Consider the following 27,523-nt stretch of genomic DNA (forward strand, 5'->3'; position numbering starts at 1 on the left):
TAATGGAGGCAGAGATCCAGGGGCAGCAGGAGTCATGGCAGAGGAAAGCGGAGCAGTCTGGCCTTCCCCAGCCAGCAGACAGTCCGCTGCAAGGCGCGGGGCGGAGTGCAGTGATAGCAGACAGAAGGAAAGGGCAGGGCATGGAGTGGAGCTGCGCAGACCCGTGGAGGACAAGAGGAGTGTCTTCGGGGCTAGCCCCATTGGAATGAATGGGGATGGAGCGAGAGCATATGTGCCTCTTCAGCTTAATGGGATGTGAACAGGAGCTGCCCCCAACGCATTGCTCCTAGAGCAAGCTCCGAAGTGAGAAAGGTGCATCTCAGTCAGCGGAATCTCATGCTAGATCTGAATGGGTTCGGAACGTAGGACTCAGGTTTATATTGCGTCTGGCCCTGCTAGCTCACTGTTGTCTGCTCTGACTGGCAGCAGCTCTCCAGCGGGGCTGGTCCTGCCATCAGGCAGCTCGCGCCCACCTCAGGCCGCAGATGCCGAGGGGCGGGGAATGGCAGCGAGGTGTCAGAGGACGGAGCTGTGTGTGCCACTCCGCCTCTCCTGTGCCTAAGCTACCCTGCTGGCCTCAGGTGGAGTGAACGATGCTGTCCCATTGCCAGGGTTGAAGCCAGGCCAACGTCCAGCTGGCTTCTGTACTTGGAGTGGGCAAAGGTGTCATCTCGTCCTTCACCTCCGGCAGCTAAATGTCTTGGGTCAGTCCTGCATTTCAGATAGGGGGTTTTCCCAGCCCTCTCTGGAGATGCAGGGGCCTGAAGCTGGCAGGGGCCTGAAGCTGGCAGGGGCCTGTTACATGCAAAGTATGTGCTCTACCACTGAGCTACCGCTCGTCCTCTCTGGATCACCACAGGGAAACTGGCCCAAGGCATTAGCCATGCAGGAGTGTAACACATCCGTTCCATGTGCAGAAAGGAACCATACGTGCGCAGGAAATCTTCAGCATCCCAAAGTATTTCAAATTCTGTAGACCTTCTTGAGTAGAATATTTGATACTGAGATGGCAGTCAACACCCTTATACTAGGGAGTAAGCCCCATTCAACATAACAGGACTCAAGGCTGGCCCAAGACATTTTGCTGCCCGAGGCAGAGCAGCAAATGGTGTCCCTCCCCTCCTCACAAATCAAGGTGCATAGTACCTAAGGATGGTCAAAGATATTTTGCATGTGAGGCAGAAAATCCACGACAGCCTCTCTCCCCTCTCAGGCAGTAGAAATACAATAATAGTAAATCAAATAACTACAATTTTTCTGCCCTTTCAGAACACCCAAAATCAGCTGTTTGAGGTGGCTACCTCACTTTATAGCAGTAGAGCTGTTGAACCTCAGGCCTACAGGCCAAATCTAGTCTCTTGCACTGCAAACCTAGCTACATGAGGAGTCAGTGTGAACCTAATCTAAACTAAGGCAAATGTGCCTGTTTGGAGTGCCCCTGCCCCTTCTTCAATACTGGGAGGTCAAATATGCAGTTTAAGCTGTACAGCCCCAAATGCATCAAAACACTGACAATTAGTTAACTTTTAATATTTTGTGTCCCAATTACAGTGTTATTTTTGTACTTAAAAAGCAGCAGAAAACAATGCCAGGACCTGAATCTATTATCTGTATCCAGGGCCTGTATCTGCTTACTCAACATAGAAGATTGCATTTTATTGTCATTTTTATTTCATTTGTTTTACGCATTTATATACTGTGGGTTCTGTGGAAAAAGTAATACAAGACTATACATTTTAGAAACCTTTTTTCAAGTAATGAAAAAAGCAGCAAAAGCCTCATTAAGCATTTGCCAAGTCTCCCCTCTCCTCTGAGTGACAGTAACAATGTGAAAATGTCTCAGGTCAGAAATGGGCTGAAGGAATCCAGGGAGCAGCTGGTAAAATATTAGTGGTATTTTCACAACTACTTTCTTAAGTGTTTTAAGGATCTGAATTATGAGACACCAAGCACCTTGAGAGTTAACTGAAAGCCACTAGCATTGATCCAGGACTAGTAACGGGTTCCCACTATGGATAAAGTAGTAACTTCGCTGAACGGAGAGTATGAGGAATAAGGTAATGCCTACTTTAAACAAAAGACAAGGCAGATGCATGAGAGGGGGAGTAAATAAGCCTTAAAAACACAGTGGTTCACAAAATGGAGGGATATTGCTGTGAGAGGAAGGGGCAGACTTGCTGATTTTTTTTATATATAAAGAAGGATACCTAGGTACCTCCGCACTTGAATAGTTCAGGGGCAGAGCACTGATCCCTGAAATAAAATTTAAGCAATTTCTCTTAAAAGTTGACAAAGTGATTTTATGTACAGGGTTGAGTGCTGTATTGTTGAACTAGCAATCAGTGAAAAAGTGGCAAAAATACAGGGCTGATAACTTGTTTGGTGCCAATTTTCTCAACACCAAATACAGAAGGTTCTTTAAGGCACACACCTATGGATGTTTAGACAGAAAAAAGTTCTACAACTCCCAGCATGCCCCAGCCAGCCATACAGTACGGGGCATGCTGGGAGTTGTAGGACTGTTTTCTATCTAAATATGCGTAGGTATGCGACCTTAGTCTCCTTGTCCAAGGCAGAGTGAATTTGATATCCTGGCTGATTTACAGTTGGTTCTGTTTAAGCTGATAGGTGGATTCTGCTCTGAGACCTAAGGCATATCAGGACAACCATGTAAATAAGTGCATGTTACTGGTCTCCCAAAAATTCACAGAATTCACCCACACATTCCTGTTGGTTGTTTGTGGCGCAATCAGTACCAGAAAGAATAAACTCTCCTCCAGCTGACAAATGCTTCCTTCCCTGGTTGCCTAGAAGATATTCTTAGATGTCACAGGCAACTGGACCTGGACCTACCTACTGTGTTATCTTCCCAAAGAGCTCAGTTAAGAACAAACACAACTACTGGAGATAAGCCTTCTAATAGATGGTCTTGGATCTAGATGGGCCTTGCTCCAAGCCTATTCCTTTTGAGTGGTTGCCCTGTCATCTTGCCCCAGAACTGGTTTCAAGCAGGCCTACAGGAAGTGAGCAACTTCAAGTAACTTGTAAAGAAACTCACTCAATGAGACACCTACAATCATGTTTTAGGGCAGCAGCCCTGTTGTCTCATCCCCCTTTCTTAACTCTGCACCTTGCTCGAGCATGGCTGCCTCTACCTGGTGACACAGGGATCTCTGAGAAAACTTTCCTGTCACACTTTCCATGGCAGATCATTTGGTTCTGGGGCACTTGACAGGTATCTGGAACTTGACACCATCTCATTCTAGCTCTTTTTGGCAGACAGACCCTGTATTTATCCTCACCTTGCCTGAAGCAGTAGTTTTTAATATCTCAGTGTCAAGTATGCCTCACTCTGTCTCGGCCTAAAAAATGCACCAGGGAAATCTGAACGGACAGCAAACTCCCTGCCCTGGCCCTCCAGTCAATGTCTGTCGGATTGTTCCTGGCCTGCTGAGTGTTGTCAAGCCTGAAGTGGAGATATTGGTTCAGTGACACCTCACTGCGACTCTGACGCTCCCTCCCACAGTAGCAACTGGATCCAATGTGTCCTAGTGAGCCCCTCACACAGCCAGCCCTCCCCTAGCTAATAGACGTGTTGCTCCTGACACAGAAATAGGACCCAAAAGAGGATTGTTTTTGTAAAAAGACTTTTATTGGAAAAGGGGGAAATTGTAAAAAGCAGAGAGGGCTTACCCAGCACCAGTAAAGGAAGGGAAGGCCACAGCGTCCCAGCAAGAATACAGACAAGGAAGAATGAGGACATAACGAATGAAAAAGAAACAATGCTCATTCACTCTGGGGAGAGTCTTTCTTGGATGCTGAAGGGGATGCAAGGCGTGGATTGTTGGCAAAAGACCAAGCAAAATCAGCTCAAGGAGATTATACACATGCACACACACCCCTCCCCAGATGGAGAGACTGCTTATGAAGCACGTCTCGGAGAGAGATGGGGAAGGCGTGCACATACACACCACGGGAAGTAGGCACAGATTTAGTCATTTGTAAAGCTGGGGGTGGGGAAGACAAAATGACACCAAAGAAGTGAAAATCTTCCTACTGCACACAGTACCCTTATTAGGAAGGCAAGATAGACATGGGGCTTTTCACCCCTTGTTTTCATTGCAACTCCTCCCCCACCCCACCCCACCCCACCCCACCACATTCCCTAAAACAGTTTCCTTGGCTAGTTTAAATTTAGAACTTTGTCTATAGGAAGACAAAGCCGCCTGGGAAAAATCGCAAGCATTGCTAAGTTTGCAACGAGGTGTTCCAAAAGACCATTTGGCTTTGACAAAGGATCCCAAAGGTGAATCACTCTAGCCACAGCTTAGCCCCATCTCAAAACACACCATGTTGAATTCTGGGAAACAAACCAGAACAAAGAACACAGGAGTGCATATATAGGGGTGGGTGGGCGAGCAGAGGGCAGATGGGAGAGGTTAAAGGGAAGGCAAACGGCACCTTCTTCAGGACAGGGTGGGCTTGCTCTCTACAAAACTAGCGATTAGAAATGGAATCTCAGTTAAGGGCAAAGTCATGGAGGCAGAAGAGGAGTGGGATTTAGCAAAGTATCGCCGAGCTGGGAGGGGCCACGCTGCAGCTCCAAGTGGTGTGTGTCCAAGTGGGTTCAGGCACCATGCCCTGAAGATGGCGGGGCTCTGTCCATCATTCTAGTCCTTCCCCTTTCCTTTCCTGGCTGTTTGAAACAAGGAAAGTAGAAAAGCGTTAGTACGACCCATCACATGGAAGCCCCCCACATACTCTAGTTCACTTTGGCATTCACCAGCTCCCTCAGAAGTTGCCAGCTGACCATTGGTTTCCTGGCTCATATTTTGGCTGCATTAGCACGTACACCATGAGCAATTCCGGCCTTGCCACTTTTTGGACACTGCATTTGCCTTCCAGGTGGACAGCTCCTACTATGGGTTGGTGGCTCATACTACTGGCCTATTGCCATTGCACCAAGCAAATCCCTGTGGGACAGACACTATAGGATTTGGGTTCCTTTAACACAACTCTTCCCCAAGCAGGTGCCTTCCAGATGTGTTGGGCTACAGCTCGCATCTTCCTCAGCCAGCTTCTCTTGGGGAACGCTGCTCCGCTACCTGAGGCATCATATAATTGTAATCTTGTCCTTGTCTGTCTGGTTGTGAACCACCTTGGGTGTTTTCTTATAATAAGCAAGTAGCAATTAATACACCACGAAGACAAATGCTCAGCTAGTGAGTCAGCTCCAGTTCTCCATATGCTGTAGTGTCTCCAGTACTTAGACTCTTAAGAAAGAGGCATTTCAACCTTTTAGAATGGGAGAAAAAACTGCACAAAAGCTGGGAAACCACCAAACTTTCAGTGGTAGGGAAAGAGGGGCTGTGGCCCTCTGGGGTGCCAGATTAGCACCTCGAGTGGGCTGGATTTGGCCCATGGGCCTGCGGTTCTGCATTCCTGATTTAGAGCAACATCATCATCACAGAAAATGGGAGGTAGTCATATTGGTGCATTAGACAGAACAATCCAGAAGCAACAGAAGTGTAATAGTTTTATTAGGACCTACTTAAACTTCACGGAGTAGTGAGCAAGATTTTGCATTCATCTAGCTCAGCCTTCTCCAAACTGGTGTCCTCCAGATGTGTTGGACTGCAACTCCCATTATTCCTATGTCCATGGTGGCTGAGAATAATGGGAGCTGCAGTCCAACACATCTGGAGGCACCAGGCTCAAGAAGACTGAGCTAGCTCTTTTCAGGCTAGATGGTAAGCAAAATGACAAAAAGGGAGGCAGGGGAAGAGAAAGGAATCAATGCATCAAGAATTATGGTGAACTTTAACTCTTGCCCACTATTTTGTGATGTTTCAGTTAGTCCTAATGAAGGTAACTTTTGGGTTATCATCACTAGAATTTTCCCAGTGACCATTCCTGATGGTGTATGGTATCTGAACCAAGCAACCTCTGCTGAAGCATTACTGGAAACTTTCACCATAAACCATACTAAGCTCATCACACACACATATAAACAGCCCCTTTCTCGTATAAGGGTCACAGCAATGCAGCATGAGAGAAGGTGGAGGGGAAGGAGGGGACCCTTGTATTTGGCAAAAGACAGAAGTTTTAGACAAGACTGAAATAGGAGTATACTTGGCCAAGAGTTAGAATGTCTTTTCTGAGGATCAATCATGTGCAACTGCTCACATGAGTGATCTACTTGTGTGAGCCACGTAACGGCACAGCCACAACATGACACAATAGCATGGTTACTCTTTTGTGAACTGGAAAACAGTTCTGATCTTTCCAGTTTGTGGAAGATGAGCCATAATCTCGCATAAGTCCATGGCTCGTATATTACACTGATGTGTCTTGTGGTCATCATAAATGCTGTAGTCCATCGCCTACATTTTATAAGTTTTGTTCAAAGCACCCAGAGTGTCAAGGGCTCCTTGGAGGCCTCTCTCAGTCTAATCCAGTAGCCAAGTCCAGACACAGACAAAGGGATTCCTTTCCAAGCTTTATTCTTCTTTCACAACTTAACAACTCTACAGGTAGCAACTAGATCTGAGCAGCAGAGTACCTATGTCCTAAGTTGGAACAGTTGGTCCCCGTTTGAAAGGGAATTACTGGCAGACCCCTGAACTTAAGGACTAGGGAGAGTCCCTCCCCTTTTCTCTTGGATCCTCTGGGTGCAGCCGTTGTTTGCGCGCCAACCGGGCACTACGCCTCCTTTCCGCGCCCTCCACTTGGCGCCGCTCTCTGCATTGGCGTCGCGCGTCCACCAAGTCTGCTATCCGCGCTTTGTCACTCCCTGGACTGCTATCTAAGCTAGGAATGCTGGTGGGAGGAATCTCCGTCAGCTGTTGGCCCTGGGAATGAGGAGCGCGCTCCTCTCCCAGGAGCGACTGCTCTTCCTCAGAATCAGAACTACTCTGGGATTCTATGGGCTCAGTGTCCACCCTGACACAGAGCCTGATGAACCACAGGCCTCACAAGGAGCCAGAATTGTCTTCAGCCAACAGGAAGGAATCCTGAGGAATAACAAATAAAGCCATCACCAGCAAGATGTGTTCATCCCTGATTTTCACATCTCCCCGCAGCAGCATCCTCTTCTTACAAGGTTAAAGACGATAAAGGGACTCTAAGCACTGGAACTGACCTTTGGATTTTGACTTGGCCTTAGGAGAGCAGGGCTTAGTCACTTGAATAGTTTCCTGGCACTCGGCATTGTACAGGGCCTTCTTCAGAGTGCCTGAACGGGCCTTCAGACCTGTTGCAGAATCACAGCCACCCCAGCTCTCAAATTTGTACTTGCAATCAGCTAGGAGAGAAATTAAGGGCCATTAAATTTGTATAGTACCCATCACAAACAATTGTCCTAAGTCTGAGACAACTAAGATCATAAAGAGCATTTACCATGGTTCTGTCATAAGAACCATCATGCTGGATCAGTCCAAAAGCTTACCTAGTCCAGTATTCTGTTCTCACAGCGGCCAACAGGTGCTGAAGAAAAGCCCAAGCAGGACATGAATGCAATAGAACCCTCCTGCTTGTGTTCCCTAGCAACTGATATTCAGAGGCATACTGCCTCTGATATGGGAGGTAATACATGGCCATCATGACTAGTAGCCATTGATAGCATTAACGTTGATTGCCTTGAATCATGTCAGTGTTGCCTGAGCAAAAGATGCTCTAACCCTCCATGGTACAATAATGTTCTTCAAGGAGAAACTATAGAGCTAGGTGGGCCAGAGAGGCAAAAAAATCTGTTAAAGGCCCCCAAAGAAAAAAGGCACACTAGGAGAAGTGTGGACAGAGGAATTTGGGGTGCGGGTGGCTAGGGCACATGTGGGCTGCAAGGGAGATCCCTGAGGGGCCCAGGTTGCCCATCCCGGCTTTAAATAAACAAATAGGTATTTTCCAAGGACCTGATGCATGGATACACACCAATACAGCCTAACCAGATAACCCTTGCCTATTTTTTAGTCCAGTGGAGGCTTTAAGAACAGCAGCAAACATGGGGAACCATCCAAGATGAAAGAATGCAGGAAGCTGTGAGCTTAGCACTGACCACCAAACCTCTCTCCCACCTAGTCACAGCCTAACTTCTTATTGCAATTAAATAGGGAAGGAGCATGAAAGTGACAAGGATGTAGCAGAAACAACCCAGTTCAGGGAGGAGGAGACAAAGGGAATGGGTGAAGAGTGGCTTAAGTATACAGGATTTCCAGCCAACATTCAAGACACAGAGTTTCACGTTATTTTCAATAATCTACTGTCCTTTGTACTCTTGGATCCTCCTTGATCCCAAACTTGAGTATTGTTGAGAAATGCTGATGTGGTCTAAGGCAGGGGTTGGCAATCTGGTGCCCTCCAAATATTTGGAACTACAGCTCCCATAATTGCTTACCAATGGTGATACTGGCATGCCTGATGGGAGTTGTAGTCCAAACATCTATAAGGCACCCGGTTGCCTACCTCTGGTCTAGGACCTCGGAATACTGGGCTAAGTCTTCCATTCTGCACCACTCCAAGTAATTCAGTTTCCCAACAGGTGACAAACAAAGTGGAAGCTGCACTTTAGCTCCCAATGATGGAATGATTTTCAGTGGGACCCTGATAAGAGGGACTTTGTCCTATACTGCCTTTCATCGTCTTATTATATTTTTTTTTTCCCTTTGGATCGAAGACCCCCTAACAGAATGCCCCTAGCCACCAACAAGCATAGGCTCTCTCAGATCGAAATAACACAAAAAGGCTCATAGCTCAGTGGCAGAGCACATGTTTTGCATGCAAAAGGTCCCAGGTTCAATCCCCGGCTGCTCCACATAGGGCTGTGAAATAACCTCACTGGAAACCCTGCAGTGCTGTTTGTTGCCAGTCAGTGTGGATAGTACTAAGCTAGATGGACCCATGGTCTGATTTGATATAAGGCATCTTCCCACACTCTAAAAGAATGACAACTGCTGGAAACCACAGCTCTGTATCTCTATGGAAGGCCCAGTTTCCCTCAGAAGCCACAGGATATGCTTGTAATGCAGAAGCACCAGAATGAGCAGATTAGCAGATGCAGACTTATTGTAAACAATGCAAACCAACATGGCAACAAAGCTAGCAATGAGTTAACACATACAGTGTGCATGCTAAGGGCCTGTGGCCATTCTGGACAAAGAACCACACATTCTCTAGGATGTGGTCCCCTGGCTCACTGGCTTGGAAAGGCCCTGTTAAGATTCGTGGGGCATTCTCCAAGCCTCACCATTCTCTCCCAGAACCAGATGCATGCTCACCTCCAAATTCCTTCTTCCAGTTGCAGGGGATCTTGCACTTGAGTTTCTTGCTCTCTTCATTACAAGTCCCTTCACGGAAGCCAACACCACAGTCTTTGCTGTTGGGGACACAGGGGCCCCAGCGCCATTCCTCACAATCCGAGCCATTTTTTTTCACCTTGTCTGCAGTAATAATGGGGAAACAGGCAGTCGCTATGGTGCACAACAAACAGCCTCTCCTTTCCCATGACCTGCCACAAGGCATTAAAAGCAGCCTTGGCCCTGCCCCTACCTGCAGGCAACTCATAGGAATAGCAATCTGCAGACAGGACATGTCAGATGTCTGCCACTCACCTTTTTTATTCTTGCCAGCCTCAGAAGATGCAGCCAGAAGAATCAGAACCAAGAGGAGAAAGAGCCCACGGACCTGCATTCTGCACAAGGAAAGGAAAAGACATCAGCACAGGCATCAAATTCCTGCCAGTTCAAACAGGGGAAGTAGTAAGCATGAAGCTGGAGCCATGGGGCTTAAAAAGGGAGGAGGCAGCACAGACAGGGTTATCAATGTTTCTACTGGCTATGCTCCTGTGCTCTGAACTCAGCCTGGCATGCAGAAATGAAACAGGTGAAACTTTAACCATTACTTGATCTCCATGCCAGGAAATGCCAAATTTGCAAAATTTCTGGATTTCAAGCTGCAATTAAAGACACTGTAAAAGAGCACTTTAAACAGTTGGCACCTCAAATACAGGAAAACCTCCTCTGGTTGGTGAAGGATTTCACACCAATTTGGGCTCTGCACTAGAGTAGTGGTGGTGACATCTTTCTGCATCCAGGAGGAAATAGGCTCTTTAGAAAGAGATGCCACTTTATTTGCACTTTTGCTGCTGCAGCAGATTGGAATAATAACATTTCCTTCTCAGAACTCCCTTGATTCATGTGAATGTGTGCTTGGGCATAGCAGAAGAGCAAACCAAACATAAAGGTTGGATATCTTTATTGAGGCAAGGAAGAACAGGCTTTTGGGAACATGCGGTGTGAGTAGCACCTAGCATATGAAAGAAGCGACGCTTGTCTTTGGGACAAGGCTCACTATGGGGGTCAACTTTTCTCCTGGCCTTGCTGCTGTCACTCACTGACTAGTAAGTGCAGCCCCTATTGGTATGTGTAAAGAGGACCCAGACAACTTTTGAATCCGTTGTAAGCATGGCATGATTCTAACATTTTGCCCAAGGTACCAAAACGTCAAACGTCCACATGGCACGTGTGTGTGCATAACCTCTCTCAGTAGCCGAGTTTATTCCTGTTGTTCCTTCAATTAGGTTTTTCAAAAATAGAAACCTCAACCTAAATCCTAGGCAGTGAAGGTTTGCCTAATTTGTGAACACATTTAATGAAATGATTGGCCGAGTTGTCCCTTTTATGAGTCATAGCAATCACTGGCTTGGACCCAGGATCTGCCTTCTAGTGATGGAACGGCTCCGCTCACAAAAGGCTCCTATGCCTGATTTTGGGGGATCCTACCTCCCTGCACAACACCACAGCTCACCCCACTCAGCAGGGTCCCCTGACCCTCTGTGTTACATTTTCAGTGGGCTGAAGGGGCTGCTACAGGGAGGGGAGGGAAGTTCACTTCCGCCAGCACACTGCTGATCCAGCTTACATCTGGATCCAACCCTATTCTTTTTCAGTGATAATTACTATTACTAATCTCTATAGCAGTTACCAGGGTATAACAATTTGACCATTTTTGCATCTCCTCAAAGCCCTCCTGTGAGGCAGGTTGATTTTTACCTCCTACTCCAAATTGGCAGGCTGGAAATCCAGAAGATTCAGGAATCAAATTTATTGTCACCGGGTGTATATTAATCCCAATATGTTTTGAACAAATAGCTCTTCATTAGAGGTCTGTATTTATTATATCTCTGCAATAACGTGCTCCAAAGGACTTACTAGCTTACTGGTGTCTGCAACAGGAACTCATTCGGAGCAAGTTATTAGAGAAGCTGTAACAGTCCCCTGATGAAGAACTGGTATCAATACATCCTCCCCTGCCCCTGCTGGATGTCTGTCTTTTCTTGCTCTACTGTGCTTCTCTTTTGGTGTGCTTTGCCATTTGGCAAGCCCACACAAGGCCTGCATTTACACACAAGACACACGATTCCCACAGTGGTCCTCGTCAATGGGCACTCTCCCCACAGTGCGTCTTGGCCCACAGGTCCAAATAAAGGGCTGCTACTCACACGCACCGATCCAAACCCTCAGGCCTGTGGCAGAATGAAACTGAACAGGATTCAGACCTCCCGTTTCAAAAATAGGCTTACAAGCGCCCCCCCCGCCACACACCCCAGGTTTCAAATCTAGAGCAACCAAGTGGAAACTAGGAAAAGCAAGCCTGCCAAAGGGATTTATGCTGCCCCAGCCTTTGGAAAGCCAGAAGGCTTCCATGGGCTGGCAATTGGGAGGCCCTGCTCCACGCTACCCTCAAATGCTCCCATAGTCCCCCCTCATTTCCCAGTGCCTCTTTTATCTCGGGCTCAGCAGGCTACCTCGCCGATGCCAAAGCTCCCCGAGGTTGGGGGAATCTCAGCTGCCATGGAACCTTTATCCAGCTCAAAAAGAATCCAAGGGTGGGAAAAAGAAACCCCGACAGGCAGAGATTTTGAGAACTAAAACAGAAGATTAAAAATAAAAGCCCAGCACAATTAGATCTCATGTGGAGCTTTAGAAGGTAGGCTGCTCCCCCTGCTGGCTCCCTTAATGTCAGCCTATTACCATATCCCTACAAAGGGACTATGGAAACAAGGCTCTGAGTCAGGGAGCAAGCGAGAGCGTGCATGCACGCACCACAAGGAAGGGGAGCTGCAGGTGAGGAGAAGGGACAGGAAGATGTGTGCACGGTAGCAGTGCTGGCAACAGGCTTTGGAGGGCCCTTGGGCAAGACGCCATCAATGGGCCTTCCCCTTCAGCATGTCCCCCTTCTCACCACCATCGTCACCAGCTGCTTTTGCTCCTCATCCTCTTTCTCATCAATGCTACCACTTGCTTGCTTGACGGGCAGCGAGCCGATGAGTAAGCAGACAGCGGCACCTCCTCCTCCTTCTCACGACCTCATTGTCTGGGCCAGAGGAAGAAGCAAGCAAACAATCTGGTTGCAATGGTGAAGAGGAAGAGCAAGTCCAGGGGGCTCTTGTCAGTGAGCCCCTGCTGCGGTCTGGGCCCTCAGCAGGTGCCCGGCCATGCCTACCCTTGATGCTGGCCCTGCATGGTGCCGTTGCATATGTATGCTTGGATGTGCCTATGTCCACAGAAGCCCAGGCGGTAAATGGGGAGTGTGGCAGCATTCCACAAGCTGCTGCTTTGCAGTTCCCTTCCGAATCCCACATTGCTTACTTCAACGAACAGGGGTAGGAATAGGGCTGCTGGGAACACTGCAGGACAGACATGTAACCCAGATTCCTTTGCTACTCTGCTCATTCATTTCCCCAATACATGGAAACCAGCAGCTGTGTTCCCTCCCATTCATGCAACAGGGCATGAATGCAATTCTGACTCGGCCAGGAGAGCCCAGCAGCAAGGCTGACAGATCAAATTGTCAAAAATAAAAGACAGACGCAGCAAAATCATTCCTCTGGAGGGAGGGAGGGAATGTGGGACTAGACCAGAAAACAAAGTCCCTATTTAGTTATAAAGAATTTGCTAGTATACCCAGAGGCATAGTTTCCCATTTGTGCAAGGCATTTCAGCGGCATGGATGGCGCACAAAGATAACGGACTGTGTATATATGACTGTACCACCAGAGGGAGCCCCTCAGTTTGCCACTGCAATGCAGACATGCAGTCACTGAGGCCACCTTCATTTTATCAAGGTTATTACTGGAACTCTGAGGTCTTTGGTGGCTGCAAATGGACAAAAACGATTTCAGCCAAAATTCCACAGGTCCTAAAATGGTCACAAGGGACCCCAAAAAGCCCATGTGTGGTGTCAGGTACAGATTTCCCTTCTGCCCCCTTCAGTATTTTCATTATAAAAACTCAAATTCAGCAACCTGTATACATACGACACACATTTTCTTTTGCTTATTTTGCATAATGCATTTGAAATGTACTAGTCAAGATGAGGGGTATATGCAGAATATTGAGCTCTGTCCTCTGACCAATGAAAATCCTTGTCATAGAGCTTAAAGGGCTAGAGCACGGGTTAGCAACATTTTTTAAAATGAAAACTTTAAAACTTGCATTTATGTATTTATTACTTATTGCATTTATATCCCACCTTTTTTCCTCTTGCAAGGAACCCAACGCAGCTTACATTATCCTCCTCCCCATTTTATCCTCACAACAACAATCCTGTGAGGTCAGTTGGGCTGAGAGTCTGCCCAAAGTCACCCAGTGAGCTTCCATGGCCGAGTGGGGACTAGAACCTGGATCTCCTCGCTCCCAGTCCAACGCTCTAGCCACTACACCACACTGGCTAGAGACACACGCACACCGAGGGCCTAATGTTGTGACCAATACAAATGTCAACTTTGCATGGTGCGACTGAGGAATCCACATAGCTCTGTATATTAAATGTGGGTCTGATAGCAACACTCCAGGAAAAAGCTAAAGCAGGGACCTGGGCATGAGGACGACTGGAAGCTTTGCTTAGTTGCTTAATCCAGGATTCTGGTAAGGGGAAGAAGATGACCTCCCTGTACTTTTGCATTAGGTTGCTGTGCTTTGAGTTTGCAGACACATAACAACTCCATGGAATCTGGGATGAGCTGGACAATCTTATCAGCACATGTCTTCCGTTATATGCAGTGAAATTCAATCCCCTTTTCCTTATGCTCCAGCAAAACAAACAAGAAGTGTGTGTGTATGAGGGGGGGGGAGCAGACCCTCTATGGTGTTTTGGGCAAGGCAACTTGGCCCCAGTGCATTGGTGGAAAGGCTCTTTTGCCTCTGCCCCCACTGTCAGAGCAGCTCACCAAGGAAGTGATTGCACCACAGATCGGGATGAAATATGCCGTGCTCAGTGTTGGGGAAAGAGATGACCAGGAGGGCTGAGGAAAAGAAGTACTGGGTCAGCATTTCTGCCCCCTCCCCCATGGTGTCCCCCAGGCAGCCCACTGCAGAGAGCAGGCCTGCTCATTATTCAAGCTCCACTGGGCTCACATTTTGTATGTCTGTTGCTGTGAAGCTGCCGGATTCACTCTGAATTGAACTGTCACAGAGAATTACACAGGCTGGGTAGCTGAAGGCAAAGCCCGAGGAGTGAGAGACACGGTCACCCCTTCAGCTGGGAACTATCCTCAGGGGAGCAAAGTGCCTGCCAAGGCCGGCCCCAAGCCTTCCTCCTCCCAGGACCAACAAGAGCAGGAGCTCAGCACCAAGAGCAGTCCAGATCCAAACTCTACTGTGACTGGAATGTTTGATGACAATAGACTTGCCGGATGTAGGGCTGGGGTTGTGCCATTTCTTCAGCCATGGAAGTTAACAAGCCAAAGAAAGGCTGCTGTCAGGCTTAGGAACTGGCCTAGAGATAGCATCAAGTCAACCTAAATGCTCTCTTCTGCTACCATTTATTTCTGAATGGGGTTGGCCTGCAGACACATGGCTCCTTTAGGAGATCTGGGAAGGTGAAGTTAAGAACATAAGAGCTATGCTGGATCAGACCAAGGGTCCATCTAGTCCAGCATTCTGTTCACACAGCAGCCAACCAGCTGTCAACCAGGAACCCACAAGCAGGGCATGAGTGCAACAGCACCCTCCCACCCATGTTCCCCAACAACTGGTGTACATAGGCTCACTGCTTCTGGTACTGGAGGTAGCACATAGCCCTCAGGACTAGTAGCAATCGATAGCCTTTTCCTCCAGGAATTTGTCTGACCCCTTGTTAAGGCCATCCAAATTGGTGGCCATCACTACATCCTGTGGTAGCAAATTCCATAGTTTAACTATGTGCTGTGTGAAGAAGGACTTCCTTTTATCTGTCCTGAATCTCCCACCCATCAGCTTCATGGGATGGCCCCAGGTTCTAGTATTTTGAGAAAGGGAGAAAATGTCTCCCTGTCCACATTCTCCACACCATGCATAATTTTGTACACCTCTATCATGTCTCCCTTTACCCTCCTTTTTTCCAAGCTAAACAATCCCAGCTGTTGTAACCTTCTCTCATAGGGGAGATGCTCTAGCCCCTTGATAATTTTAGCTGCCCTTTTCTGCACATTTTCTAGTTCTACAATATCCTTTTTTAGGTGTGGTGACCAGAACCATACACAGCATTCTAAGTGTGGTCGCACCATAGACTTGTATATTGGCAGTATGATATTGTCAGTTTTATTCTCAATTCGTTTTCTAATTATGCCTAACATGAAGTTTGCCTTTTTTACAGCAGCTGCACGCTGGGTTGACATTTTCATCAAGTTGTCCACCACAACCCCAAGATCTGTTTCTTGGGTGGTCACTGCTAGCTCAGATCCCATCAGGTTATACTTGAAATTGGGATTTTTTGCCCCAACGTGCATCACTTTACACTTGCTTACATTGAATCGTGTTTGCCATTTAGATGCCCATTCTTTCAGTTTGGAGGGATCCTTTTGGAGCTCTTCACAATCCCTTTTTGTTTTAACTACTCTAAATAATTTGGTGTCATCCACAAACTTGGCCACTTCACTGTTCACTCCTAATTCCAGTTCATTTATGAACAGGTTGAAAAGCACTGGTCCTAATACAGATCCATGTGGGACCCCACTATTTACTTCCCTCCATTGGGAGAATTTACCATTTATTCCTACTCTCTGCTTTCTGTTCTTTAACCAGTTACTGATTCATAAGAGGACCTGTCGTCTTATTCCATGACTACTAAATTTGCTCCGGAGTCTTTGGTGAGGGACTTTGTCAAAAGCCTTTTGGAAGTCCAAGTAAACAATGTCTACCGGATCACTCCTGTCTACATATTTATTGAGACTCTCAAAGAACTCTAAAAGGTTAGTGAGACAGGACTTATCTTTGTGGAAGTTGTGTTGATTCTTTTTCAGCAGGGCTTATACTTACCAGTTTTATCTTTAATAATACCTTCAACCAATTTACCTGGAACAGACATTAAGCTAACCAGCCTGTGATTTCCTGGATCCCCCCTGGATCCCTTTTTGAAAATTGGTATTATGCTGGCCATCTTCCAGTCTTTTGGTATAGAGGCTGATCATAGGGACATGTTGCATATTTTGGTTAGAAGATCAGCAATTTCATATTTGAGTTCTTTGAGAACTCTAGGATGGATAACATCTGGGCCTAGTAATTTATTTCCTTTCATTTTATCAATAAGGTTGACAACTTCATCTTTTGTCACCACTATTTGCCTCAGTTCCTCAGACTCCCTTCCTGAAACATCAGTTCAGGCACAGGTATCTGTCCTATATCTTCTGCAGTGAAGACAGTTGAAAAGAATTCATTCAGCTTCTCTGCAATCCTCTTGTTCTCCTTCAGTATTCCTTTAACTCCATTGTCATCCAGTGGTCCAACTGCCTCTCTAACTGGTTTTCTGCTTATGATATATTTAAATAATTCTTTATTGTTGGCCTTGATATTGTTAGCAATATGCTCTTCAAAATGGTTTTTTGCATCTCTTATTGTCTGCTTGCATCGCCTTGTGCAAGGTTGTGCTCCCTTTTCTTTTCCTCACACACAAACGTTCTTTAGGAAAGGTTAATAACAAAAAATATGACAGAAATAATATTCCTGGGTGGGCGTGTTGTGATCATTGTTTGGTGGGGAGGAAGGGGAGTCTGGGCCAATTCTTACATTAGTTTTACAGCGTGCTGGTTGCTGCTTCAGTGTTTTCAAGTATTATGCCACAATGGTACATTTTGAAATGGGGAACAAGCAGAATTGCAAGATTATGCTTTTGCTTCCCATCGCAGTGCCCCGGTCCCCAGGAAGTAGTGGCAGAGAGGCAGAAGCAGCCACATGATCTGCCTATTCCACACTGTCTTCCTGTTTCAGGAGCTACTGGTGTGGTACAAGACCTGATCACACAGAAGTGGCAAACACACTGAATAAGTCATTCAAACAGCAAATCTCCATTTTGAGACTGGGTCTATCTAAACTGCAAACCACATGGCCACAACCATCTGGCCAAATGTTGGGACTTTTCTATTTCTTCACCCATCCCCTGCTTTTTGTACCATCTATCCTGATTAAGAATTCTGACAAACTTGAAAGCTTGCACATTTTTGTGGAATTTTGGTTGGGCCTAATAAACGTATTGCCAAACTGTGGACAAGAATTTGCCCAGATTAAATGTCTCTCCTTACCAAACGATGAACATATCATATTTACCCAGGTGAACATCTTGGTTTTCCTCCAGCTATTAATATTTTCTAAGTGTTGTCACAGCACTTCTCCACAGCTTCATAAATCAGGGTTTATGAAACTTCAGACAGATGTGTGATCCCAGCCTGTGTGTCAGTGTTAGTAAATCCAGCAGCATCACTGCTACGACCAGTCTCTTCCTTCACCTTGATTTTATCATCTTTCTAATGCCACATCACTCTTGTGTGTTTCAAATTCCACTGCCAATTAAAAGTCCCATCTCCTTTGGCCTGGGCTACTGCAGCCTGCTGGAGCTCCAATTATCCTTTTCCCTATGCACAAATAAAGCATAGGTCATTCTCCTCCTCTAACCACTTCAAAATCTGGTAGAGAAAAGTTGTTCTTGCTTTGAACAAGCACTTATTCTGTCCTATGTCCTGCGTCTCCTGCTCTTCTCTGCTTGGCATCAGCCATTCTCTCCAGATTCAGCAATCTGTCTTCTCTGCAGGAACATGACTGACTTCCCAACATTGAGGAGGCAGAATATAGTAATTTCCTCCATCAAATTATGAGCAAACTCAAGGAACACATTCAGCATGCAAACTGGGTGGCAAATGAAAGGGTGAGGGGGAAGAAATCCATGACAATTCAAACTGACCAGCCTGCTTGGCTGTGGAATGGATGCTGTCCAGTAGGACAACGATGAGTAGCCATAGCTAGGACCGGAAGCAGGGCAATTTGCTCACCTTGTTGCAGATGCCATTTTCCAAAGCAAACAGAAGAGCTGTATACAAGGCCTCAATTCCAGACTGATACAGCCTCCCCCAACCTGGTACTCTCCCAGCTGTTCTGGATTTGAACACCCATCAACCACCGCCAGCATGCCTAATGGTCAGGAATACTAGGAGTTGTAGTCCAAAACACTTGGAGGGCACCAGTTGGGAAATGCTGCTAAAAAAAAGCTGATGTACTGTAGGCAGGGAAATGGGGAAAGATGCTACTCTGCACAGACAGCAAAACCCAATTAAACTGATCACCACATGTTCACTGTCTATATCAAAGTGTTTTCATGCCAGAATTTTCTGATGTATGAAGATTTCCTTAAGAGGCAGGGCTTTGCTTTGTGCTCCATCATCTGGTGAAGGCTCATTTTGGCAGGCCATAGTCAGTTCCACATCCCACATCACTATTACCACCTGACTGGTAATAGTTGGAACAGTTATCCTGTTGCTCCTCAGGAGAATGTGAGCACTTTACCCATTGCAATTCAAATGCATGTGTCACAAGAGATGGGCTCAGGGCTACTATGAACTCATCTGAACTGAAGAGACGGCAAAAACCAGCAGAAGAAATATGGAAAGGTGTCAGGAACCATCAGAAATTATGATCTGCTGTTTAAAATACCTGCAAGCCTACATCGATGTATGGCACCCTGAGCTCAATGGAGCAAAGATGGGGTACAGATGCAAATAACAGCCACCACCACCACCAATCCTTTCCTTTTAATTTGTTTCGACTGTATGTGTTTGAGTGCATATACATGCGCACACACAGACACACATGGTGTGTGTAAACTAAATTTCCTCCCCTAAAGATCAAAACATGAAGAAAAAAATACGTTATTGAAATAACCTCTTTCTTTCTCTATTCTTTGTGAGATAAAGTTTTGCACAGTACTAAAGAATGAGACAGAAATTGATGACAAAATAAAACACCATCAAATATTCTACTGCATTTAGAAAAATAAAAACAGGGAGAACAAGTAAATCATGGAGACTAACATGGTTAAACAATCCCAAGCGAGAAATGTATTATTAAGATGAATCTAACATATGGGTCATTTCTCCCCTTCTTGCTAAGTGATATTTTTCGTGAGCAGCTCTCCCTGGATCCCGCAATGACTCATTATATACTCTTGTCACATTTAACATTTAGGTCTTGGAGCATACCTCATTCCTGCTAGGTCTTTCACCTCACAGGCTGCACATGCTGAGCTGTAGCTGAAAGTTTAGATATATTTGGCAACAGTTAGGATTGCCAAGGATTTGACTAACCTTGGACCAAGTCCATGGAAAACCTCTAGGTGATGTTGGAATGGGATCGTAAGTGCCAAACACAATAATGAGGGGCCCTTTAGCTTACCCGGGCCTCTCTTCTTTGCCAAGCCAGCTCTGCTCCAGGTATCACTTCTAACCCAGTTGTCTCCAGTGGGAGATTTTGGTGCTACACTGCATCCTTCCACCATATGAGTCATTTGGCATGCAGTGAACTCATTCATAGTGACAACAGATGGCTCTATGGCAGGATGGGAAACCTGCAGGTCAAATGTGGCCCACAGAAGTTCCTCATTGGGCCTGCAGAACTTTTCTTCCCAAGCCTTGCCCCCAGGCTCTGCCCCCTCTCCATGGGGAAAGGGATCCCTGCTGTTATCTGTGATCCCACACTTTTGTAGGAACAACTCAAATCTCTCCCCAAATGGGCAAAATCTCTCTCCCAAATGGGCAAAATTTTTTGTAACTGCCAACTTCCCATCAGTTGTGCTGTTCTAGGTTTTCTTCATCCTGGAAGTAGAGAAGTAAAATTTCTGGAAATTTTGAGGCCATTGAAAAAAAAGGTTCTTTTCCAGGGTGGTTTGAAAAAAAACAGACATTGTGGAGAAAATGGAAAATTAAGCAATACTTATTTTTTAGTGATTTTTACTGATCTAAAGTCACTGTGTTGGTTTACAACAGCCTTCCCCAACCTGGTGCTCTCCAGATATTTTGGACTTCAGTTCCCATCAGCCTCAGGCAGCATGGCCAAGGTCAGGAATGCTGGGCATGGTAGTCCAAAACATCTGGAGGGCACCACAGTTTGGGGAGGGTGCTGTAGGAACATAAAGCAGCCTTTCTGTTCCTAAAGTTATTTTATGTATAACTTGGTTTGCTCATAAGATATTTGAAAACTTTTGAAAGTAAATTCAGTTAGTAAATTTGCAATTATTGTCAGAATAAACTATACTTTTACATTTAATGTACCAAATATGTACCGTCAAGAATGACAATGGCGACTCCACTCACATGTTGGAAAACTGAGCATAAATGTCTATAATTAAAATATACTTTAGATCAATAATGTTAATAAGGAATGAAAGAAATAACTTTGCTGGGAATCTTACAGAGAGGATTAAAAAAAAAACATTTTCACCCATGGCTTCATTATTTCCAGACATTTTACATCTCTAGTCTTTCTATAAAAGCGTTCTTATTACATAGGTTTTAGAAATCATTTTGGGGGAGTAAAGGCTGGGTAACAATACATAAACATTTTGTCTTCAGTTCTAAAATAAAATATTTCATAATCCAAAGCTGTTCAATATTCAAATTCGGAAAAAAAACAAAAACAGTCCTTGGGGGGAAAAAACAATCCCCCCTCCCATTTTTCCAGGTTTTTTGTTCTGGGCCTTCACATCTCTACCTGGAAGCCATATACATTAGTTCCAGGATACAAGCACAGTTCACCTGCCTCATATATATCCTCTCTCAGGAGGGTCTGCTCCCTCTCTTTGCAATCCTCATCTTCTCCCTCCTCTTCCTCTCCTCCTCCGTGTTTCTTTCCCTTCTAATACCAACTCACCAGGAAGAACCAATTCCAATCATTCCTAGTTCTGCTGCACATATGTGTTGCAGGATGGGAGATGGGGGTAAAGGATTAGAAAGCAGAGCCATCATGTGCAATACATGACCCTGGGATCACTTCGTGAATCCCAAAGAGGTTTATTTCTCAAACCTTCCTTTAAGCGAATTCTCTTCATTCACCATGCCAGCCTTCATCCACCTGGTACCCTCCAGATGTGTTAAGACTAAAACTGCCATCATCTCCAGCCACCCTGGCAGGAAAGCTGCATGGTAAGTATACAAAATGCTTATCTCATTTACCACCATAGCTAAGATGTTAAAGTACAGTGGGTTCCATGGTCAAGAAGGAATTTGAACCGATGCCTTCAACCCCCCAAATACTATCCACTACATTACAATTAACCCACATACATGTTTTCCTTTATCTCTTGGCTCCACATTTCCTCCACACTGAATCGAGTTCATACATCCAGCTCCATGACAAGAGTCACAGCTTCCATGTGATAAATTGTAGCTGTCATGTGATTACTTGTTTATGATACACTTATTATAGTATCATTCTTTCTTAGTTCATCAGCTCATCACCAAACAAGGTGAGGAAAGCTGGAATGAGAAAAGAGTTATCAGTTACACACAAATAATCATACAATACCTGTGATGTATACCACACAGAAAATGGTCAGACGTATCACATTAAAGGCACAATCCTATGCATGTTTAGACAGAAATGAGTCCTACAAAAAGTCCTATAGGACTTCTTTCTGTCTAAACATGCATAGGATTGCACCTTAACTCATGTGAAGCTTGGAGTGAAAGTGGGCGAGAATGAAAAGATTCAGCATACTTGTAAATATTTCACCCAACAATTTTCAGTCAGCACAGAGTACCAGGCAAGGCATTAAGGGAGTTAAAGAAAAACATTAATTCATTTTCATGACTTTGTGGAACTTGTCTTTATCGTCTTCTCCTGAATTCAGAAACATTGCCAGAACAACATTTCAGAAACACTGAACAGTCTGGAAAACCTGGTGTTCAGAATGGGGGGACGTTTGAGATCTGTTGAGAGTCTCTAATATCCCTGAATTAAAAACGTACAATAAGAAATATCCCTTAAAATATATAGAGCATCTGGCAACTACAACAATTCTGAATGGGACAGTTTCTCTTATTGTACAACTCTAGTTTCTGGCATTTACTTCCTGCTCTGTTTTGAGAGCAACCACATGCTTTCCCTTAGTCCTTTCTTTACCTGTTTTCCTCTTGGCTCCTCAACTTTGGCCCAGTCTCTCTCCTTAGTAAAACACATGAGAAACTGGCCACATCTCCTCATGTTCCCCTGTAGTTAGCAGCCTCCTTGGATTTCGAGAGCCAAGTGCAGTTCCAACAACGCAGTTCTTCCACTCCCCACCCCCCTTCTGTCCCCTTCCTGGCCTCCTCCCCTATCACTCTCTACTTTCAACCTCCTCCTCTTCCTCATTGTAGCTGATGTTTCCAGGGTATATTGTCACTGGGTTCTATCTTGCACAAACAGACTCTACAAGGCTGTGTCCTGATGGATTCTTCCCCCACAGCTTACCTCCTACTGTAATGTTAGCCTGGAAAAGGAGGAAGAGGCACCTGAACCTGCAAACCTATACGTTAGCACAGCCTTCCCCAAGCTGGTACCCTCCAGATGTGTTGGACTGCAATTCCCAGCATAGCCATGATAGCTGGGAATGCTGAGAGTTGCAGCCTAACACATCTGGAGGGCACTAGGTTGGGGTGGACAACCTGGTGCCCTCCAAATGGCTTGGACTACAACTCTCATAATCCCTGAACATAGGCCATGCTGGCTGGGACTTATGGGAGCTGTAGTTCAAAATATCTGGAGGGCACCAGGTTGCCTATCCTGCTATACACTGAGTCCCATAGGACTCAATGGGACTTACTTCTGAGTAGTCATGCATAGGACTGCACTAAGGACATGAACCAAACACTGCAACTGTTTTCCCACAAATGAATCGTTTGGGCTATGCTACCTACACCCATCCTGCTAGCACATTGTTGCTAACCTACATGGCAGGTAATCAGCAAGAGGGCTGGAACAGTCTCCATGATACTTTCCAGTACTGGGTGCCCTAAATCAGCATGGTTGACACTAAAACAACAAACAACTGCACCCTCCATCTGAAGGCACCCACTGAGACCATCAGGCTATCAGTGGCTACTAGTCCTGTTGGCTCTATGTTACGTCCAGTATCAGAGGCAGTATGCCTATGTACACCAGTTGCTGGAGAACATGGATGGGAAGGTGCTGTTGCACTCATGCCCTGCTTGTGGGTTTCCAGTGGGCAGCTGGTTGGCCACTGTGTGAATAGAATGCTGGACTACAAAGACCTTGGTCTGATCCAGCACAGCCTTTCTTAAGTGGACCACACAAGGAAAGCAAAGGAGGAGGAACATTCTTTCTAACATGGCATTCCAAACAGTGGAGTGATTGAAAGAGGACCATAATGTTGAATGGTTTGAACTGCCCAGAGACCTTTGACTATGGCGAGATATAGAAATATAATAAATGAAACGACTAGTTAAAGAGGGTAGGGATACAGGAGGCATTGGTTCTGTGTAAGGTAGAATGAACTCATATGGGGTTACTCATAACTAGGTTTGGGAATGTCTGGAGGGCAAAGCTAGAGAAGGATAAGCAGATACAGGTGCTCCTGACACATTCCTTTGGCCAGCAAAACAGTGGGAACACAACCATGACAGCATGTGGGGGAAAGTAACTTTGCTGATGGAGGACTTCCCAATAGGTTTAATATCCCCAAGCACAACTGATCAGGGACAAGAGGAACCCCAATACCTCCCAACCCTATTTTAGCAGCAAATCTCAACATATCTCAGCATGGTGGGTTGCAAGGATAGAATGATATTATCATAGAGAAATTCAAGGGTAGGAAGGACAGCATCAAAGGAGGCACAGCCAGAGGTCGCCATACCATCATGGCTTATAAACAAGGTGCAAATCCTGAGGATTGCCAAGATGCTTTTTTTTCATTTTAAAGTGATCACACTCCTTAGGAGCTTAGGTGTTACCGATGCTGTGAAAAACAACACAGGAGAGGGGCTGTGCCAATTCGCCCTGCCCGCAACGCTGCATGCACCAAGCAAGCCCTCCCTCTGGTGCCTGCATGTACATTGCAAACATCTGCAAGATAGGGCCTTCATACACACAGATGCTCTCCCTGAAGATGCACAGTGTACTTGCAGACACCAAGGGGAGGGGCTACTTCGTGCGTGTGCATGTGTGTGTGTGTGTGAGAGAGAGAGACAGAGAGAGAGAGAGAGAGAGAGATGTCAGGGCTTGCTGTCATGGTGTTCTACATGGCAGCAATACGTCCTGAACAGGGCTATGGTTGCAGAGTGACATGTATCTACTAAAGGCAGGACCTAAAGGGTCTTGCATGCACCTTCCTAAGCAACTGTTGTAATCATCAAGTATTCCAGTTTGTAATGGGGGGGGGGATCCAAAAACTTGGTAAGAAAAATCCTTGCAAACAGAAGAATGCATCTAAAGTTAGTAAATACGTGGCAATTGATCTAAAATGTACAATTTATTCCTGTTTTAGAACCAGATTCAGAATTCAGAGGAATTTTTAGATACACATTTCTAGGCATTCTGGCTGTAACCCAAGAACCTTAAGAGTAGGGGGGATGAGGGGAGGAAGTGGGAAAGAGGAATTACCTCAATACCTACTTGACTGCCAAATGTTCTCAGGCCATGAATGCGGAGACCATCACAGGACAGCAGTGTCAGTAGAGCATATTCCCTATACAGGATACAGCCTTGTACCTCCCTTGTTAATCTAGCAGAAGTCTGGATTAAGCCCAGTACTAAACAAACTGAGGTTAAGGCTTGGTAGAGGAAACATGCTAAGCTCTGGGGAAAGGCCTTATTAAGAAGGATTCTGAGCCACGGCTGCAATAGCTGAAAAGGGACTTTCCCTCTCATAATACGAACACACAATTAGAATATGCATGTGTAAGCTTGTGTGTGTTGGGAGACGAGGTGTCCTAGTTTCATGGGGACACTTCCTTCTGGAACCAGCTATGGGGAGAATCACCACCCTTCTCTCGTTCTTTTTCAGGCTGGAGCAGGTCCAAGAGCACAAGCTTTTGAACGGAGGTGCTCAGCTTAGAGCGAAGCTCCTCACTTTGTATCAGATGCAAGTTCCAAAATGCCTGACTGGGGAGAGTCCCATGCTGAGTGCGGGTCCCTCTGCTCCCCAGCTAAGCTCCAAACAACAGAAGGACTGAGGAGGAATGTGACACTGTCTCAACCACAAATGACCAACAGTCATTAAAATGTCTCCTCTCTTCTTGAAGCACACTGGTGGGGTTGACTGAATGAAGACCCCGCTTCTCTACCCCCAAAGTCCACAACCTAAATTGCCTGAGAACTGCAAGGCCTGGAAAGGATCTGAAGGTCATCTGTTGCAGACCCCTGCAATGATCAGGAATACCTCCCCTGCACCCATCACATACACACACCTCCAGTCTAAATATTAACAGCATTCTCCCAAACAATCCAGGTTAGAGTGTGGCAGAAGCATAAGTAATCCAGATGCACTATCTGTGTCAGAATTGCATGTCAGACTAGAAGGAAGTTTACTAAAAGCTACTCAAGGTGCAAGCTCTAGCTCACTTACATAGATTAACGATCTTGGTGCTCTTCACTCCATTTTGTAGCATTCACGACCAGAGTAGCTAAACAGTGGCTTTCCCCCTCCACCCTTTCACTAGATGCACAGATCTCCCGTAAGTTAACTCTTCCGGACTGATTAACACGGGGTGTCTGGGGGAGCTCTTGTTTATGTGGTGCCAGAGGATTCAAGCAAGCTGGCACTCAGGCCAGAGAAGCAATACGCCCTGGCAGCTACAGGTGGGGAAAGGCAGGATCAGTATCCTAAATATTGGTGCACAGTGGCAGAAACACACCAAAAGAAGGATCTCCACCCCATTCCCTTTACTCTGCAGATTACAACACCAGCTTTTCACAGATAACTGCAGACGCATTATTATTAGAGAGATACATGCGATTGGTTCCTCAGGCAGTGCCAGTGTGCCCAGGAGTGCAGTATCTTGGCATTCAGCAAGCAGGCACAGGTGGCTCTTGCAGCTTCGGAGGGACTCCTGAAATCTCCCAGCAAAGAGCCCTCCTCCTGGGACAAGTCTTGGCAGGCAAAAAGTTACACACACACACACACACACACACACACAACCAGATCCCTCCTCCCTCACCACAGACTGCAATAAGGCTGAGCAGAAAGCAACCCATTCATTTCAATATGTCTACTTTGATTAGGACTAACATTGGTTACAGCCCATGGACATAACGAGCGAAATCCAGGCGAAAGGGATCGGCATGCAATACCATCACGCCGCCTCTCTCACCCCCCCTCCCCATAAAGCGCACCCCCCTTCGAGAAGGCAACTCTGTGCCCCCAAAAGAGCATCATCTCTGCCCTTTCCTTGAGAGCTGAGGAGGCTCGGGGAGCGCAGGGAAAAAGTAGCCCCATTAATTCGTGGAGGCTGCTTTCCATCTTCCCGACCCGCAACTCCATCAGCAACCAAAGGTACCTCTCTCTCTGCGCCCCCCCTCCCCTTCACAGAGTTTGCATCGGAGCTGAGCGATCGCAACGGGAGTCCCAGGAAGGAAAAGGATGTTCGCTCGGGGTTGCTAGAGGCTAAAGCCAAATTTCTGGGAAAGCCACAAATACTGGCGCTTTGCGGGGCTCGGGAGATGAAGAACAGCCCTTAAAAAGGCAACCGGGAGGTTATTGCCAAGCCTGGGGGTCCCTAGTCCTGGGGAACGGTGAGCGGGGGCGGGGAGGCCCTTCTCGCAAAGGTATGCCTGGGAAAGGTTCGGCGTGGCCTCCCCCGCGGCCCCAGCCCGCCTTTGCAGAAGGCGTCGCCCAACGCCAGGCGCGACGGGTCGCCGGTCCCGCGCTCCCGCCCGCGGGCCACGGCGAACTTTCGCGCTCAGGAGTTCGCCCGGGGACTTGCCTGAATAGATGCGGAGGGCTGAACTGCCGACGCCTCAGTCTCCCGGCGCTGCGCTGGCGCTGCTCCACCGCCGCCTGCCCGGCCACCCGGCTCCTTATCTTCCGCTCCTTTCCCTTTGTGTCTTCAGAACTAGTTTAAGCTGGTCACATGTGGACACAACCTTGCACGGCGCGGCGGCCCCTGACGTCACGCCCAGCTGACAACAAAAGGTAGCTTGGGGAGCCCGAAGTTACTTCCAAGGCTCCTCCCCTCCCTCCCTCCCTCCCTCCCGGAGCTGCACACAAAAGGCGGGACGGCCTTAGGGGCGCAAAC

At 46.5% G+C, this 27,523-nt stretch overlaps 1 protein-coding gene across 3 annotated transcripts; it reads right to left on the bottom strand.

The window, feature by feature from the left end:
- Positions 1 to 3,630: 3,630 nt before the first annotated feature.
- Positions 3,631 to 27,342, bottom strand: MDK (midkine). 3 transcript variants are annotated; one of them, XM_084850287.1, is made up of 5 exons: positions 27,212 to 27,342; positions 9,606 to 9,685; positions 9,273 to 9,434; positions 7,142 to 7,303; positions 3,631 to 4,696 (listed from the first exon to the last, which is right to left on the bottom strand). In XM_084850287.1, the coding sequence occupies exons 2-5, from the start codon at positions 9,682 to 9,684 to the stop codon at positions 4,671 to 4,673; spliced, it is 429 nt and encodes a 142-aa protein (XP_084706413.1). In that variant the 5' UTR covers position 9,685; positions 27,212 to 27,342; the 3' UTR covers positions 3,631 to 4,670. The 3 variants fall into 3 exon arrangements, with proteins under 3 accessions (XP_084706413.1, XP_084706422.1, XP_084706402.1); XM_084850296.1 differs by lacking the exon at positions 27,212 to 27,342 and adding an exon at positions 22,416 to 22,540; XM_084850276.1 differs by lacking the exon at positions 27,212 to 27,342 and adding an exon at positions 21,578 to 21,808.
- Positions 27,343 to 27,523: the final 181 nt, after the last annotated feature.

This window comes from Heloderma suspectum, chromosome 1 (assembly GCF_057233095.1).
Source record: "Heloderma suspectum isolate Gila_16-S chromosome 1, 16-S_ref, whole genome shotgun sequence".
Taxonomy (NCBI): domain Eukaryota; kingdom Metazoa; phylum Chordata; class Lepidosauria; order Squamata; family Helodermatidae; genus Heloderma; species Heloderma suspectum.

Excerpts from the sequence above, each read along its gene's own strand:
- MDK (XM_084850276.1), bottom strand. The coding sequence starts at position 21,606 with ATGTGGAGCCAAGAGATAAAGGAAAACAT. Across the intron at positions 9,435-9,605 it reads GGCTGGCAAGAATAAAAAAG|ACAAGGTGAAAAAAAATGGC; the intron begins GTGAGTGGCAGA and ends TTATTACTGCAG. Across the intron at positions 4,697-7,141 it reads GGCCAAGTCAAAATCCAAAG|CCAGGAAAGGAAAGGGGAAG; the intron begins GTCAGTTCCAGT and ends TGTTTCAAACAG.